The sequence below is a fragment of the Phyllostomus hastatus genome, unplaced genomic scaffold (assembly GCF_019186645.2).
Source record: "Phyllostomus hastatus isolate PE091 unplaced genomic scaffold, TTU_PhHast_1.1 phas_scaffold_555, whole genome shotgun sequence".
In the NCBI taxonomy this organism is placed as follows: domain Eukaryota; kingdom Metazoa; phylum Chordata; class Mammalia; order Chiroptera; family Phyllostomidae; genus Phyllostomus; species Phyllostomus hastatus.
The window spans coordinates 3,249,965-3,263,100 of NW_025334036.1; the positions used below are offsets into that span (position 1 = coordinate 3,249,965).

A 13,136-nucleotide genomic window follows, 5' to 3' on the forward strand; every position below is an offset into this window, starting at 1 on the left:
GAAACTGAGGCCAAGAAACTCTATAATGTGACCAGCCAGTAACCAGAGCCACTTTCATTGACACTTACAGTCACTGTGCTCATCTTCATAATAACTAAGTTTATCTTTCTAATAGTCGATCTAAGTGGCGGGTATGGGCAGATGGTCCGGGTGAAGGGTCGCCGCCCAGGGGCACATTCTCGGGACGCCCCCGAGCCCGGCAGCTCTCTGAGCCCCGTTCCCTCATGCGGTGTGTTTTAAAAGTGTGTCCCGTATGCCAGGTGCGCTGCTGGGGTCTGGCTTAGCCGGGAGACGAGACCGCCAAGGCCCGCCTTGGAGAGCTCGCATTCCAGGGAGCCAGACGGACAGGCGAAGGGGCCGCTGCTCGGGCGTGGGGGGGGCCCCCCCGTGAGCGCAGCGCTGGAGGGCGGACAGGGGGAAGGCCGGCCGGCCGGCCTGCGGGAACCTTGCCCTCTCTGAGCAGGGGCTTCCGACGCCGCTCCTAGGTTTTACAACATGAGCAGAAGGAGAACGCTCCTGCTTTCCGTAGACGTTCTCAGTCTCTCCTGCCGGGCTCACCCCACCCTTCGGGAGCTGGGTAGGGACTGCTGATGCGATCCCTGAACGAAGTGGGGAGACTGGTGGCCTGCTTTCCTGCTCGCTGCGGGGGGCCCCCGTGGGGGCGGCACCCTTGCCCCTGTGGCCGGTGCCGCCCACCGCAGAAAAGAGCAGTCTGCCGTGGGGCCTGGGCGCCTTGCGAAGCTCATGCCCACGTGCGTGGGCCCCTCAGAGACACCGTGAGTGGGTGCGTGTCCCTCTGCTTTCCCGGGGCTGCGAGCACATGGAGGTGATTTCTTACTAGAGAGAGAGAAGAGACGTCTGAGGTGGATGGAGGGGCACTCGGGGGTCAGGCGCACTGCCCAGGTGAGAGCCGGTGCTCTGTCCCCGCTTGAGCGGGGCGTCCTCGGAAGCGAGGTACAGGGCAGCCATCGCCTGAGACCCGGCAGCCAGGAGGGGCTTTGCCGTGGCCTTCCCAGGCCCGGCGCGTAGTAGGCCCTGGGCTGCCCCGGTCGGCCTGTGGTGCCGTTGTGAGTGTCATCCGGGCAGCAGCCAGCGGTGCTGGCCCTGGTGCGCGTTGACCTGACGATGGTTACACTCAGGTGGGTGGCCAGCAGGAGTGGAGAGGGCCCCGCAGTGGGTGAGCTACTGGCCCGAGTCTGCTGGGTCCGGGCAAACAGCCTCTCTCGCCCGAGTTACGCTGCGGGCACCAGGGACAGGCACCAGGGCCTCGAACTCGCACGGCAGGAGACGTGTTCTCTGAGCTCCGTGTTGACCGTGGGCAGAGCGTCTGGAGACGACCGTGCTTCTGACCTCTGTAGCGCGTTATTTCAGAGAGGAGCCCGGTCATTTTGTGTGTGCTCAGAGCCCTCAGGGAGAGAGGAGGAGCAGCCGTTTGTCCTGCGTCCGTGGCCCACCTGTTGTCCGGCTGAGCTGCAGCAGGGTGGGGCGTGTGGCTGGGCAAGCTCTGCAGGTGAGAGAATGCGCAGCCTCTCCGGTGGCGGCTCCCCGGGGAGTCGGGGCCCCGGGCCCCCAGGCCGGTGGTACCCTGGTCAGTGGGGAGCGCTCAGACATGCGCTGGAAACCCGATGGAGGCTTAAGGGGTTAGGGGATGGGTGTGGGCTCTCGAGTGTCAGACTCTAGGGCTGCCCGTCGGTCGGACGGTCCTGGGGGCGGAGGACGGATTCTGCCATTCAAGCAGAGAATACCACAAACACCGCCTCTCCACACCCCCTCTGCCCGCTGTCCTCGGCTGACGGTGTGCTCTGGCCTCGCCTCCCCCTCCCCAGACTTCTCCGTCAGGGCCCTAGGACCCAGCCTGCCACCTTCTCCGACACCTGGGCCTCCACTGCTCTTCTCTGTCAGAGCGTGAGTTTTTTGCCTCAGAAATTGGCCTTGCAGGCGCTGAGTAACTGCGGGCTGCTGGACGCCCACCCAGGACATGACAGGTGGCTGCAGGGCCCTTATCCTCTCTCGGCTGTTACCCCCGGGGCTCTGTGCTTCCCTCGCCCACGGACAGATCCCCGTCCTCTCCAACTCTCCATCGTGCCCCCGAGCTCCCCTGGGCTCTTCGTCCCCCGCGGTGTTCCCCAGGCCTCTTCCGCCCCGTGCGTGGAAGCCAGGCTGCCCTCCGGCTGTCTGCAGCAAGCAAGCGCCGTGCTAGCCCTGGGGGTGGGCGGCGGGGGCAGCAGTTTAATTAGGGCGACGAGCACCGAGCAGGGGCCGGCTCAACAGTCGGAGAAGCCCGGCGAGCTGCCGAGCCCTCCCCGGAGCAGCGGGCGGTGCGGCCCCTCCCCTCGTGCAGTTGAGAGGGGAGCATGGGCGGGGGGGCGCGTGCGGAGCCCTGCGAGAGAAGCAGCCCTTGCAGAGCTCCGCCGAGCGCCAGGGCCCCGCCTGTAGGTCGTGTGTGTGTGTGTGTGTGTGTGTGTGTGTGCGCGCGCGCATTTGCGCTGCCGGGCGGCGCCTTCCCGAGGGCATTCTGTGGCAGAGCCTGGTTACTCTCAGGAGCTGAAACTTAGGAGTGTCTGATAGGTCAGTGTTTTAAAATGCACTTCTGATAAGAAAGAGGACCTGTGACGAGTAGCTGTTTCTTGTTTCCGCTGGTGACCGGACAGCGCGCAGGCCGCTCTGTCGCCCCAGCGAAGTCGCTGCGACTCGCCCTGCTCTGCGGGCTGGGCTGCGCGGCTGTGGCCGGGCCGGCAGCTGCCCGCGCCTGTGCGGGAGGGACGGGGGGAAGTCCTGAAAGTGTTCGAGTGCGGGTTGGCTGGTCGGATCGGGCTCTCGTCTTCCTCCCACTGGTGTTCAGACCCACCAGCTCTTCAAGAGAGAATCCACACCCCGTTCAGCGGGCCCGTCTGAAGTGCGCAGCTCAGCGCTGCTTCTTGCCCGTTCCTGGGCACACGCCGCCACGGCCGGCCGCCCAGCCTTCTCTGGGCAGGGAGCCTGAGCGGCGCCCTGTCCGCCGGGGCGCACACGCGGGCACGGAGGATGGGCGCGCATCTCTGCCCGGGATCCTCGTTGGGCCTCGCCTGTCTCTGCCGTGCCAGCCGCCCCCGAGAACTTGGCAGCGCCCGCACCTCCCTCCTGCGCCTGGGCAGGTGAGCGCCGAGCTGGGCTCTCTGGCTCCTTTGAACTCGGCGCTTCGTGGGTGCGTGGTGTTTTCAGAAGCACGCCAGGGAGCACCACCGGTCACCGTCCTCTGCTCTGTGGGTGTCCCGGTTTCTCCGGGACCCCCTTCTCCAGAGGAGTCTGGGGGCGAGCTTGTACCATTGGCCTTTGCATGCAGGCCGCCACGCCCCAAGCCTGGGGGCCTTTGGGACCAGCCTTCTCGAAGAGTCTGGGCTGCTGTGGGGGGCGCGGCTCAAGTCCTGTGGGGCTCCCGGCGGCCGAGGAGGGCGTGCAGCACCCTGCAGCACCCTGTGAGCTGTGTCCCGCGGTGGGGGGCTTCAGGGATTGTCACAGCCCGGGAACCCTTGGTGACTGTGGGAGGAATTCAGAACCTTTGAGGTGGTGACAGACGCAGGCTTCTCCCAGGCCCCTCCCACCGCCTCAAGAGTGGGGAGACGCCACCGCAGCCCCGTCCTGCACGGGGCTGCTCCTGAGGCTGCGGTCTGCTGGGGAAGAACACCCTGTTTTGTCTGGCCTGAGAGCACGACCGGTGCCGTGGCAGCCCTGCATTTTAGGGTCTCACCTCCGAGTTCTGTCCGAGTTCTGCCCGAGCTCGGTCCTGGCCGTCACCTCCTCATCCCCACCCAGACACAGAGGGTCCGAAAGCCACCCCCGACCCAGATGGTGGTAGCAGCCCAGCGTGCCAGTGGCCAGAGTGTTCCTTTCTCTGCCTCGTCCTGTTCTTCCCTCCCAAAAGCAGGGCCAGGGGCCACCCGCTCCTCACCCCCTCTAGCAGGTAGGAGCCGTGAGGGGACGGGCCTGTGCGGTGAAGTGAGGGGGTGCGCTCCCCTCAGGGGCCAGGGGCCTCTTCTGCCGGCAGACGGGACCCATGTCCCCACTGAGACCATGGTGACCAGCTTCTGTCAGCAGCCAGGAGGCGGTGAGCTTGGGAGGGTGAGCAAGAATCATCAGGTTGCCCCAAACTGTGTGTGAGGCTGAGATATCTTTTAGGCCAATCACTTTAGCAACGGGAAATGGATCGGAACCAGGAGCGGAAAATGTCCTTGGGCTCATGTTCTGAACACAAAGTGTAACGATGCTTCCATTCCATTTGCAGGAGTGGCAAGGAGTTTACTACGCCAGAAACGGGGACAACATGCAGCAGAACGTGAAGATAGTGCCTGTCATTGGGCAGGGGGGGTAAGTGGGGAGCGGGCGCTCCCGTCAGCACGCGCGTCTGGCTTATCGCCGCACGCGCTTCGAGCACGTAGGCACGTGTAGAGCTGCGTGCAGAAGTTCTGAGGAAAGACTCGCAGTAGGTCAGGCGTCCCCAAAGCAGGGCCTTCCGGGGCGGCCTCCTCGTGCCTGCGGCCTGGCCCTCCAGGCCCCAGACCCTCCTGCTGATGCTGCAGACCCACAGGGGCGCACCCGGGCACTGGGAGGCCCCTTCGTGAAGCTGTGCGGCCGGAACACCGACTGATGGGCTCCCCACGCGCGCAAGATTGCCATCTGATCTGATAGCCTGAGCGTTGCCGCTGCACAGACTTACCAAGTTAAATCAGCAGATTTTAAATGCTGTCATTTATGGAGACTCTCATGTAAAACAGACACGACTACACGTTGCAAAGCAGTGTATCAGGAGCCTCAAAATCTCCTGCGGTTTTTCTCAGAATCTGTGTTAAGTCGTATAGGACAATGGGAAAGTATGACTGTTGTAGAACACCCAGCAGTAAAACGCGCAGCCATTAGAAAGGATAGGAAAGTAAATTACCAAGAAAAATGCTGGTGACAAATGCAAAAGTCCAAATGCAGAACCACACCTGGCGTGTGGTCTCGGCCACGCAAACAGGCCGAGCACCTGCGTCTCTCGGCGCCTGCGGGACGGCCCTTCATTTCGTCCTCACCGCCGCCTGCACCTTCCACATCAGGAGACTGAGGCCTGGTGGTGCGGTCCCTGGTCCCCGTCCGGCTGCCAGGGCTGGGCGGAGCCAGGCCGAGGCCTCCGCACCAGCGGGCGGTGGCCCTAGGGGGACGGGTCTGTGTGGGCTCTCTGTTCTGAGTCTTGGCCTTCTTATGTCCTTTCCGAATTTCTTTTGTGATGAGTATATAGGGGTTTCATTATCACGGGGGGAAATGGGGGGCGGATCAAAAGGAGCAGTGAGGGAGGAGTGTCTGCAGCGTCTGAGACCAGCCCCGGTGGCTTCGCCATGGCTTCGCCGTCAGCCCCCGGCTGGCCCAGGGCCCCGGTGTGGAGTGCAGGCTCCTGGTGGGCTAACACGCAGTGCGCGTTTAAACACACAGCTGTTCTTCATTGTATGTGATGATGACTTGGAAGAGTTTTGTTGTTTTTGCTGAAGAGTCAACTTCTTTTCAGTAGACGCTGCAGGGTGCTTGTAGACACTTTGTTACTGGCGGTCTTGGCCGCAAACCAGACACGTGTTTTCCTCAGAGAACTTTGTGAAAGATCAATGCTCTTTCGATAGTGAAAAGAATAGCTACATGCCCATCAGAATAGAGAGTCAGGAGGTATCCGTCAGAACAGACAGCCGGGAGAGCAATAATGCCTTGTTTTCTACTTGCAGAAAAATTAGACACTATGTGTCCATTATCAGAGTGTGCAGTGGCAACAACAAGGTACGTAAGGGACCTCTCAGGGCCCTCCGGCTGCCCCCCAGCAAGATTCCTCCTACTGCATTCCTAGGCAATCAGAACTAATGGCTTTCAACATTTATTTTTAGGCTGAGAAAATAGCTGAATGTGTTCAGTCTGACACTCACACAGGTATGATGTTCCATATTCATTCTTAGGGTCCACTGAGCGTTTGAAAAAAAGGAAATGAAAGCAGCCCCTTACTCGGACTGCCTCCCGGGGCCCGGCAGCACCTCCCTCCCCAGCTCCGCAGGCTGGTCTGTGAGTCGGAGCCCTGAGCACGGGAGGGCGTCCTGGCAGGTGTCCCCGGGGGAGAGAACTGGTCGCCCCGAGTGTGCGAACTCGCGTGGAAGCGCGTTCAGTGGCGTGTGGTCTGCCGGCCCCATGGGTGCCGCGAGGGGCAGGAGTGCTGGCTGTTGGGCTACTGAACGTTGTTAGCAGGGGCGCCTGCGCCTGGCAGTGGTCACCGCCGGCCCGCAGGGAAGGGCCAGACGCCCTCACACCCACCCCGCCCGGCACCTGTCTCCCGTGCCTCGGGCCCCACCTGCCCCTCCCGCTCTGCGTGACTGCTGACGGTCCGGCCGGGGTGGGGGGGGGCACTGGCTCCCTCTCCTCGGCTGAGGGGGCTGAGGGGGCTGAGGGGACTGAGGGGACCGGCGTTCCGCCGCAGTGGGCAGCGCATCCGCTCCCCCGGGAACGTCGCCCTCGCGTGATCTGAGCCAGTGCTGCGTGCAGGCCCCGTGCCGAGTGTTGAACCGAAGCCTCGTAGCAGCCCGATGGGTGGGCGTGTGGTAGATGAGGCTCCCTTTCTGTGGACAAGGAGACGGGAGGCTGACCTGTTTGCCCACGGACATCCGTCTGGGCAGCGGCGGGCTGGCGCCCAGTGCAAGCAGCCGGCTCCAGCAGCCTGGAGCACCCACTGGGGCGGTTCTCCTGGGGGCCCCGAGAGTGGGCGGGGCTTTCTTGTGCGGAGAAGAGGCAGGTCGATACCAAGGGGTGAGTGACAAAGGACCGGGGCTGTCAGGGCGCCTCGGAGGAGGAGGGGAGAGTCCCAAATGGGGACAGGTAGGTTTGAATAACAGGAGGGTGTGGAAGGAAAGCATTCCAGAAAGGAAAATAGGCTCGGAAGAACGGAAGGTGCCGAGTGTGTTCTAGGAAGAGCAAGGATGAACGCTCACTGGCATGCAGGTGCTGGGTGGCAGGTGACGGTTTCCTGCTGCAGGCAGCGGAGCCTGAGGGTGCAGGAGCCTCAGAGCAGCGTGGCATCTGAGCTCGGAGGAGCTAGAGCGTGTGTGAGACACAGACTCTGTGGGGGGAGGCCAGGGGCAGGAATGCCAGTATGGGGTCTGGAGGGGCGGGAACAACAGCCGGGGGCAGAATCGGGTGGAGATGGTAGGAAGGAGGGTTTGGGGGGCAAAAGGGATGACGTGAGGGACCCGGGTGAGGAGAGCAAGCGAGAGGAGTCCTGAGTTGTGCAGCCTGGACGGGACCGTGTGGCGATCTGGCTGGGGAGGGTGACCGGGGAAGGCCAGGCTCGCGTGTTTGCTTGTGTAACCGTTCGTCCTGCAGAGTGCTGTGGAGGGCCCGCGGGCACTGCAGCCCGCGTTCCTGTGTGCCGCAGAGAGGCTGGGGCCGGGGGTGCACGTTTGGTGTCAGCAAGGCAGCAGCAGGGAGCGCAGGTGTGGAAGTGATGAGACTGGGCGGGGGTGACGAAGGGGCGTGGACACGGAGGTGACCCAGGAGGCGGCGGCAGGAAAAGGTCGGGGGAGGCAGGTTCCTGCAGGTGTGCACTGGGGTCACAGGGAGCGGGAACCTGCTGGGCGGCCCTGGGTCGGGGAGGGGAGAATGGGGACGCGCCGACTGTGGGACTGTGGTCAGGGCCAAACCGCACGGAGGGGAGAAGGAGGGAGGGGAGAGCTCGTCAGTGACGTGGAGAAGCGCAGGCTCAGGAGCCAGAGGCAGGGGCGGGGGTCAGGGGTGGAGCCTGCCAGCACAGGTCCAGCACGACTGCAGCCTTACACTACAAGGTCAGGGACTGCCTTTGCCTGGGTTTTTAAAAAGTGTTTAGACCAGCCCTGCGAGGTGCATGTGGCTGTCACTGGCGTTTCTTCAGTGCAGAGGAAGACGTTGGGTTCGGGAGGGTCGAAGGACAGCCCAGAGCCGGGCAGCCTGGGAGCCGCAGAGCCGGGACTGGGAGGCAGAACCAGGGACACGGTCACAGCCAAGGCCCACTGGGGAGGAACCCCCCAGACCGCAGGTGTGCGGGGCCTCGGACGAGCTGCGGGCTGTCTGTCCAGTTGCCATCTGCCTTGGCCACTAGCCGGCTTTATGTCCGAAAGACTCGGCTGATCTTGCCTTGGAAGTCCTTGGTTCCACACCACAAAAATCAGTTCTGAAGAAAAGGAGTTTTCTGGAAGCAAATGGGGTGGCCCACAGGTTGGACAAGAGAGCTGCACTACTCTGGAAAAAAGAACAGGAACCGAGGGAAGCCGGGAGACCGTCCCTGCACCCCTAGGAGCAGCGTGGTGGAGGCCTCCCCCCGCCCCGCGGCACCCCCAGCTCTGCTGAGGCCCGGCGCAGGGAGCTGCCGCCGCTGCCACTGCACAGAGGGCTCCCCGCACGGCCTCGCTCCTGTGCCCCCCTCGCTCGGGCGCAGGCTCTCGGGCGGCAGCACACAGGTTCTGGCCTCCCCTTCTGCGGTGGGGGTCCCAGGAAAGGGAGCCCAGGTTCTGGGTGTCCGGAGAAGGAGCAGATTCCCAGCACATTGCCTGTGTTACCCGTCCTGTGTGTGGTTTTCACGTCGTCGTACTGTCCCACCAAAGGCCAGGGTCACTCCGTGGGACAGGAGTCTGGGCTGTAAACCCCGAGTGGGTCTGGGCCGGGCCGGGCCGGGCAGGGCCTCAGGCACACGGCCGAGATGAACGTGGAGCGCGCTGTCCGAGGAGGCCGGCGGGACAATCTGAATGTGCTGTGCTTGGTGGTGCCGCACGGGGCGGGGCTGGGGCGGGGCTGGGGCGGGGGAGGCTTCCCAGGGACGGTGCTGGCGGAAATGGTGTCTGGGACAGGAACCGGAGGAGCATCATGGCAGGAGGGAGAGTCACTTTCACAAGGTTACTCACAGATTAAACCCACCCAGTCTTCCTCCGTTCCGCCACAGCCCCATCCTTGGACACATGCCGCTTGCTTCTCTCCAGCCCCGCTCTGCCCCGTCTGCACCGGCTGTTTCCTTGCCTCTTGGCTCACCCCCGCTCTGCCGCCCCCCCCAGACCAGAGTCTGCCACTTCCTCCTTGGGGCTCCCTCTGTGCTCCAGAATCACTGCTGCAACTCTGAGTCCCCCGCCCTCGTGCCCCGGACCATGCCTTTTCCACTTCGCATCCTTGGCGCCTGGCACGGGGACATGGCCCCCAGTAAATGTGTGCTGAGTGGACGAAGGAACAGCCGAGGCCACTGCCCAGTCTGAACAGGCAGCTGTGCGGATGCGAATCTCCACGCAGCTCGGGGAGGGGGGGCACCGGGGCCGTGAGGTGGAGGGGAGGACCGGGCGTGTGGGGAGGCCAAGGTGTTCTCCGTCAGACGCAGAAGCGGCAGGTGTCAGGGCTGCACCTGAGACGGAGGGGCGGCAGCCGTGCCTACACAGCCCACGCGTGGCCGGACCACGGAGAGAGGAAGGGCAGGCTGCCGCGGGCAGGCCGTCCTGTCCTTGACTGCCAGCAAGTCACCCTCGGTCCCGGAGGTGCTGACGGGTTTGCAGTAGGGGAGCCGGGGGGCGTCGAGGGGCGCCCTCATGTGCGCACAGGCCCGTGCAGGCACTCGGGCAGACAGCTGTGTGTCTGCTGAGCATCCGCTCTATGCTGGGCGTCGCCAGCCCTAAGGAAGGGGAAAGGCAGACTCTCCTGCTCTCCCATCACTCACAGCTGGTGAGGGGGACGGAGCACACAGCAGGCGGTGGCCGGCAGTGCAGGGTGGGCTGGGGAGGCATTGGGGGAAGATCCTCAAAGGTTAGGACACAGGTACCTCCTCTTAGCTGCATCTTCCAAGGGTGACAGTTAACCAGGTGAGGAAGGCGGTGTGGGAGAGGTGCCCTCCCAGGTGCAGGCGAGCAGTCAGCGCCGGGCACCAGCTGGGGGGAGAGCTGGCTCATCGTAAATGGTCCCCAAGGGCTACAGAGGGTCCAGAGATCGCAGAGCTCTGGGAGCCACACTGGGGACCTTCACGCTTATCCTGACAACAAGGAGGAGCCGCTGAAATGTTTTCACTGGGAGAGTAATCTGGCCAAGTTTTCATTCTCGAAAGGTCCCTTGGCTGCCTTTGGAGACGGATTGATAACCCGGGCAAGATCAGGGAGTCGAGGCCAGTGAAGGGAGCTGCCATTAAAGCCGGGAGGGACGGGTGAAATAGGTACGTAGGAGACTGAGTCACGGATTTAGCTGACAGATGGGGCGGCGTAGAGATCAGGACGGGGAAGCCATAGAGGACTTGCCTCCCCTGCGCTCAGTGACCTGGGACAAAGAGTGGGTTTGGGAGAAGGTAATGAGTTCATCCGGAGTGCCTGGGGAGTGACCAAATGGAGGTGCCCAGGTAAGATGAAGTCCAGAGCTCAGGCTAAAGCAGCAACCCCGGAGTTACCTAAAGCTGAAGGAAGGGTGGGATCACCCAAGGAGATTGTGTTTTCCAATAAGAGAAGGAATCAGCAGAGACATCTGGGAACAGAGGGATGGGGTTGGCTAAGAAAGAGGGGACCGTGCAGGAGGAACAGTGAGAGAGGGAAGGGAAGCCAGGAGCATGGGCTTCTGCAAACCAGGGGTTTCCAGAAAGAGGGATCCGTCCTGTCAGGTACCGCAGGTCAGGTCGGGCGAGGATTGAACTGTGTCCTTCAGATGAAGCAGCACAGAAGTCGGCCGTGAGGGTGGCAAGGTCACAGTCAGTGCCCGTGGAGAGGCGAGTGTAGCAAATAGCACGTGAAAGGGGTCTCGATGGTGGGCTGCATCCAGGTCCCGCTCGCGAGCCGCTCCCGGGGAGGAACCACAACCGGGCGGAGCAGGCGCGCCGCCTGCAGGTGGAAGGCCTGAGCTGGCGCAGCCGCTCCCAGTTTCCTCGTCTGTGAAATGGGGGCAGGTGGGAGAGGCTCAGCACCACGCAGGGCACCCAGCAGGAGCCGGGGGAGGGGACTGGGAGGTCAGTGGTGCCTTGTCATTGATCCGTGTGGGGTCAGGGAGAGAGGTGAGACAACTCATTTGGAGCCCTGGAGAGGAACGGTGCTGTCCACAGAAAGTGGGGGGGTGGGGAGGTAAACCAGGCACGTACCCTGAACCGGGGCTCTTGAGCTGTCCTTGGAGAGGAGGCACGTCCTTCCCCAGGGTGTTTGAGACCTCGTAGGAAACACACGTAAAAGGTGTTTTCCTTCAGAGGAAGTGGGGGCGGCGACCGGAGTCCCCCTGCCATGTCCCTCAGTCGGGTAGGACTGTGGTCGGGGTTGTACTGGCCCTCACTTCGCGTCTTGGGACTCCAGGTGCGTAATGGTACCAGGTGGGGCAGTGCGAGAAACTCAGGCCCCCAACCTCATCTTCCTAGTCATCTCTGTGAGGCGCTGTGCTGGTTTTCGTGGCGACTTGAATGGTGTTCTGACTCTTAAGTTTTGTTTAAAAATTTTTATGTCGACACTTCTCTTGACACGTTAACACCCCTTTGACCGGGTGCTCTGTCGTCTGTCTCCACAGACAGCCAGCTGGGCAAGCACAAAGACAAGAGGAAGAGCTCCCTGGACGTCAGAAGTGTGGCCTCCCGAACGAACGAACGTAGGTGCCCGAGACAACCGTGCCGTGTCGACCACGCGCGCCCTGGCCTTCCCCAGCTCATCTCCGGGCCACTGCCCGCCTCCAGTCCACACAGGGGAGGGCACCTTCTGGTCACCTGTGTCATTTCTCCCTCTGCTCCCGCTCCTGCCAGTGGGCCCCTCCTGAGCCTTTTGGTGCACTCAGAGGGTAAAGAAAAAGGAAACGTACATTTCACTGTCTCTTCTGTAGTTCATCTGCTGTAATGGTATGAGGCCGGGATGTCAAACTCTTTTTTACCAGGGGCCACATCAGCCTTGCGTTTGCCTTCATAGGGCTGAATGTGACTTTAGGATCTTAACTACTCCTTAACTGGGGCAAGGAAACAAGGTGCTGGGCCGGGTAAAACAAGGTGGAGGGCTGGACTCGGCCCATAGGCCTTGTGTTTGCCACCTGTGGAGGGACGCATTTGGAAATTCTTAATATGCAGCAGTTCCTCGAAGAATATTATTTCGTTCAACGTTGATAGAAAAGGATCGGTTCCTGGCCGGGTCGCTGTGGGGGGGGCGGTGGGGGCGGGGGTGCCAGTTCTCCCCACGCCTGTGTGGCTTCGCTCCCGGTCCTCAGGTTTCCTCCCACAGGTGTGTGTTAGGTGGACGCGTGTGTCTAGGTGTCCCCATCTAGGGGTGGCCCTGCAATAGAAGGGGTCCCGCCTGCACCTCAGCTGCCAGGGGAGGCTCCGGCCACCCTTGACCCTGAACCGGAATAGGCAGGTTCAAAAATAACGATCGCGTGTGTACACCTTACTTCAGTGTTTAATGTTAGAAGGGCTTTTTGTTTTTATTTACAAGTTCGGTGATGTTTTGTGACCACAAATATGCTGTAGGAATTCAACTCTTATTTATACCAATTAGCCTAGGGTAAAATTGGTTTTCTTATATGTCTGTTTGCTTAAAACAGAAGTTTCCATGAACCTATCAGTGGCGTTAAGTGAGGACTGGACTGTATTTCACTGTGGGTTGCAGTTTGCCGTAGCGGCTTCCCTCTCGGTGGGGAGGCGAGCGGCGTTTGGCATGCGAGGGGCGCGCTAAGCACGCGTTCCTCGCGGGGCCTCGGTCTGGTGGTGTGGGGCGGCCACACCAGCCCGCGAACACTGTGTGCTCCTTTCAGGCCTTTGGTCGGAGCCCTGGGCCTGACAGTGGCGCTTTCAGGGAGACACACAGGACTCTGTGTGAGTGTGTTTTCCTGCCCGGCCCCCCCCGGCCCCCCAAAGGAACCGCGTCCCGCAGGGGCGACAGAGAGGGAACGAGCCCCAGGGCCGCGGCGTTGTCGCCTGCCTCTGTCAGCGGCTGCCCGCTCTGTCGCGTGTAGGCACAGCTGTGGAGAACGCCAGACGATGCGCTGGAGCCAGGAGCGGGTGTGTTCCAGGTCACAGTGACCTGCAGTCACAGCTCCTGCCACTCGGACGGCCGGGACGGCACTGCCGTCCAGAGCGTCCTCGCCCCTGGGCAGCGGCGGGCCGAGTCGGCATAAAGCCTCGTTGTTGTGGAGACAAAAGAAGGCTGTCCGGC

General features: G+C 62.3%; 1 protein-coding gene across 2 annotated transcripts in view; it reads left to right on the plus strand.

The window, feature by feature from the left end:
* Window positions 1-13,136, plus strand: part of PDE8A (phosphodiesterase 8A) — an 87,117-nt gene that overhangs the window by 59,261 nt on the left and 14,720 nt on the right. For both annotated transcript variants that reach the window (XM_045824803.1, XM_045824804.1), the window contains exons 9-12: window positions 4,262-4,344; window positions 5,727-5,778; window positions 5,883-5,925; window positions 11,512-11,589. In XM_045824803.1, coding sequence (XP_045680759.1) covers window positions 4,262-4,344; window positions 5,727-5,778; window positions 5,883-5,925; window positions 11,512-11,589 — 256 coding nt within the window. The remainder of the gene's footprint in view (window positions 1-4,261; window positions 4,345-5,726; window positions 5,779-5,882; window positions 5,926-11,511; window positions 11,590-13,136) is intronic.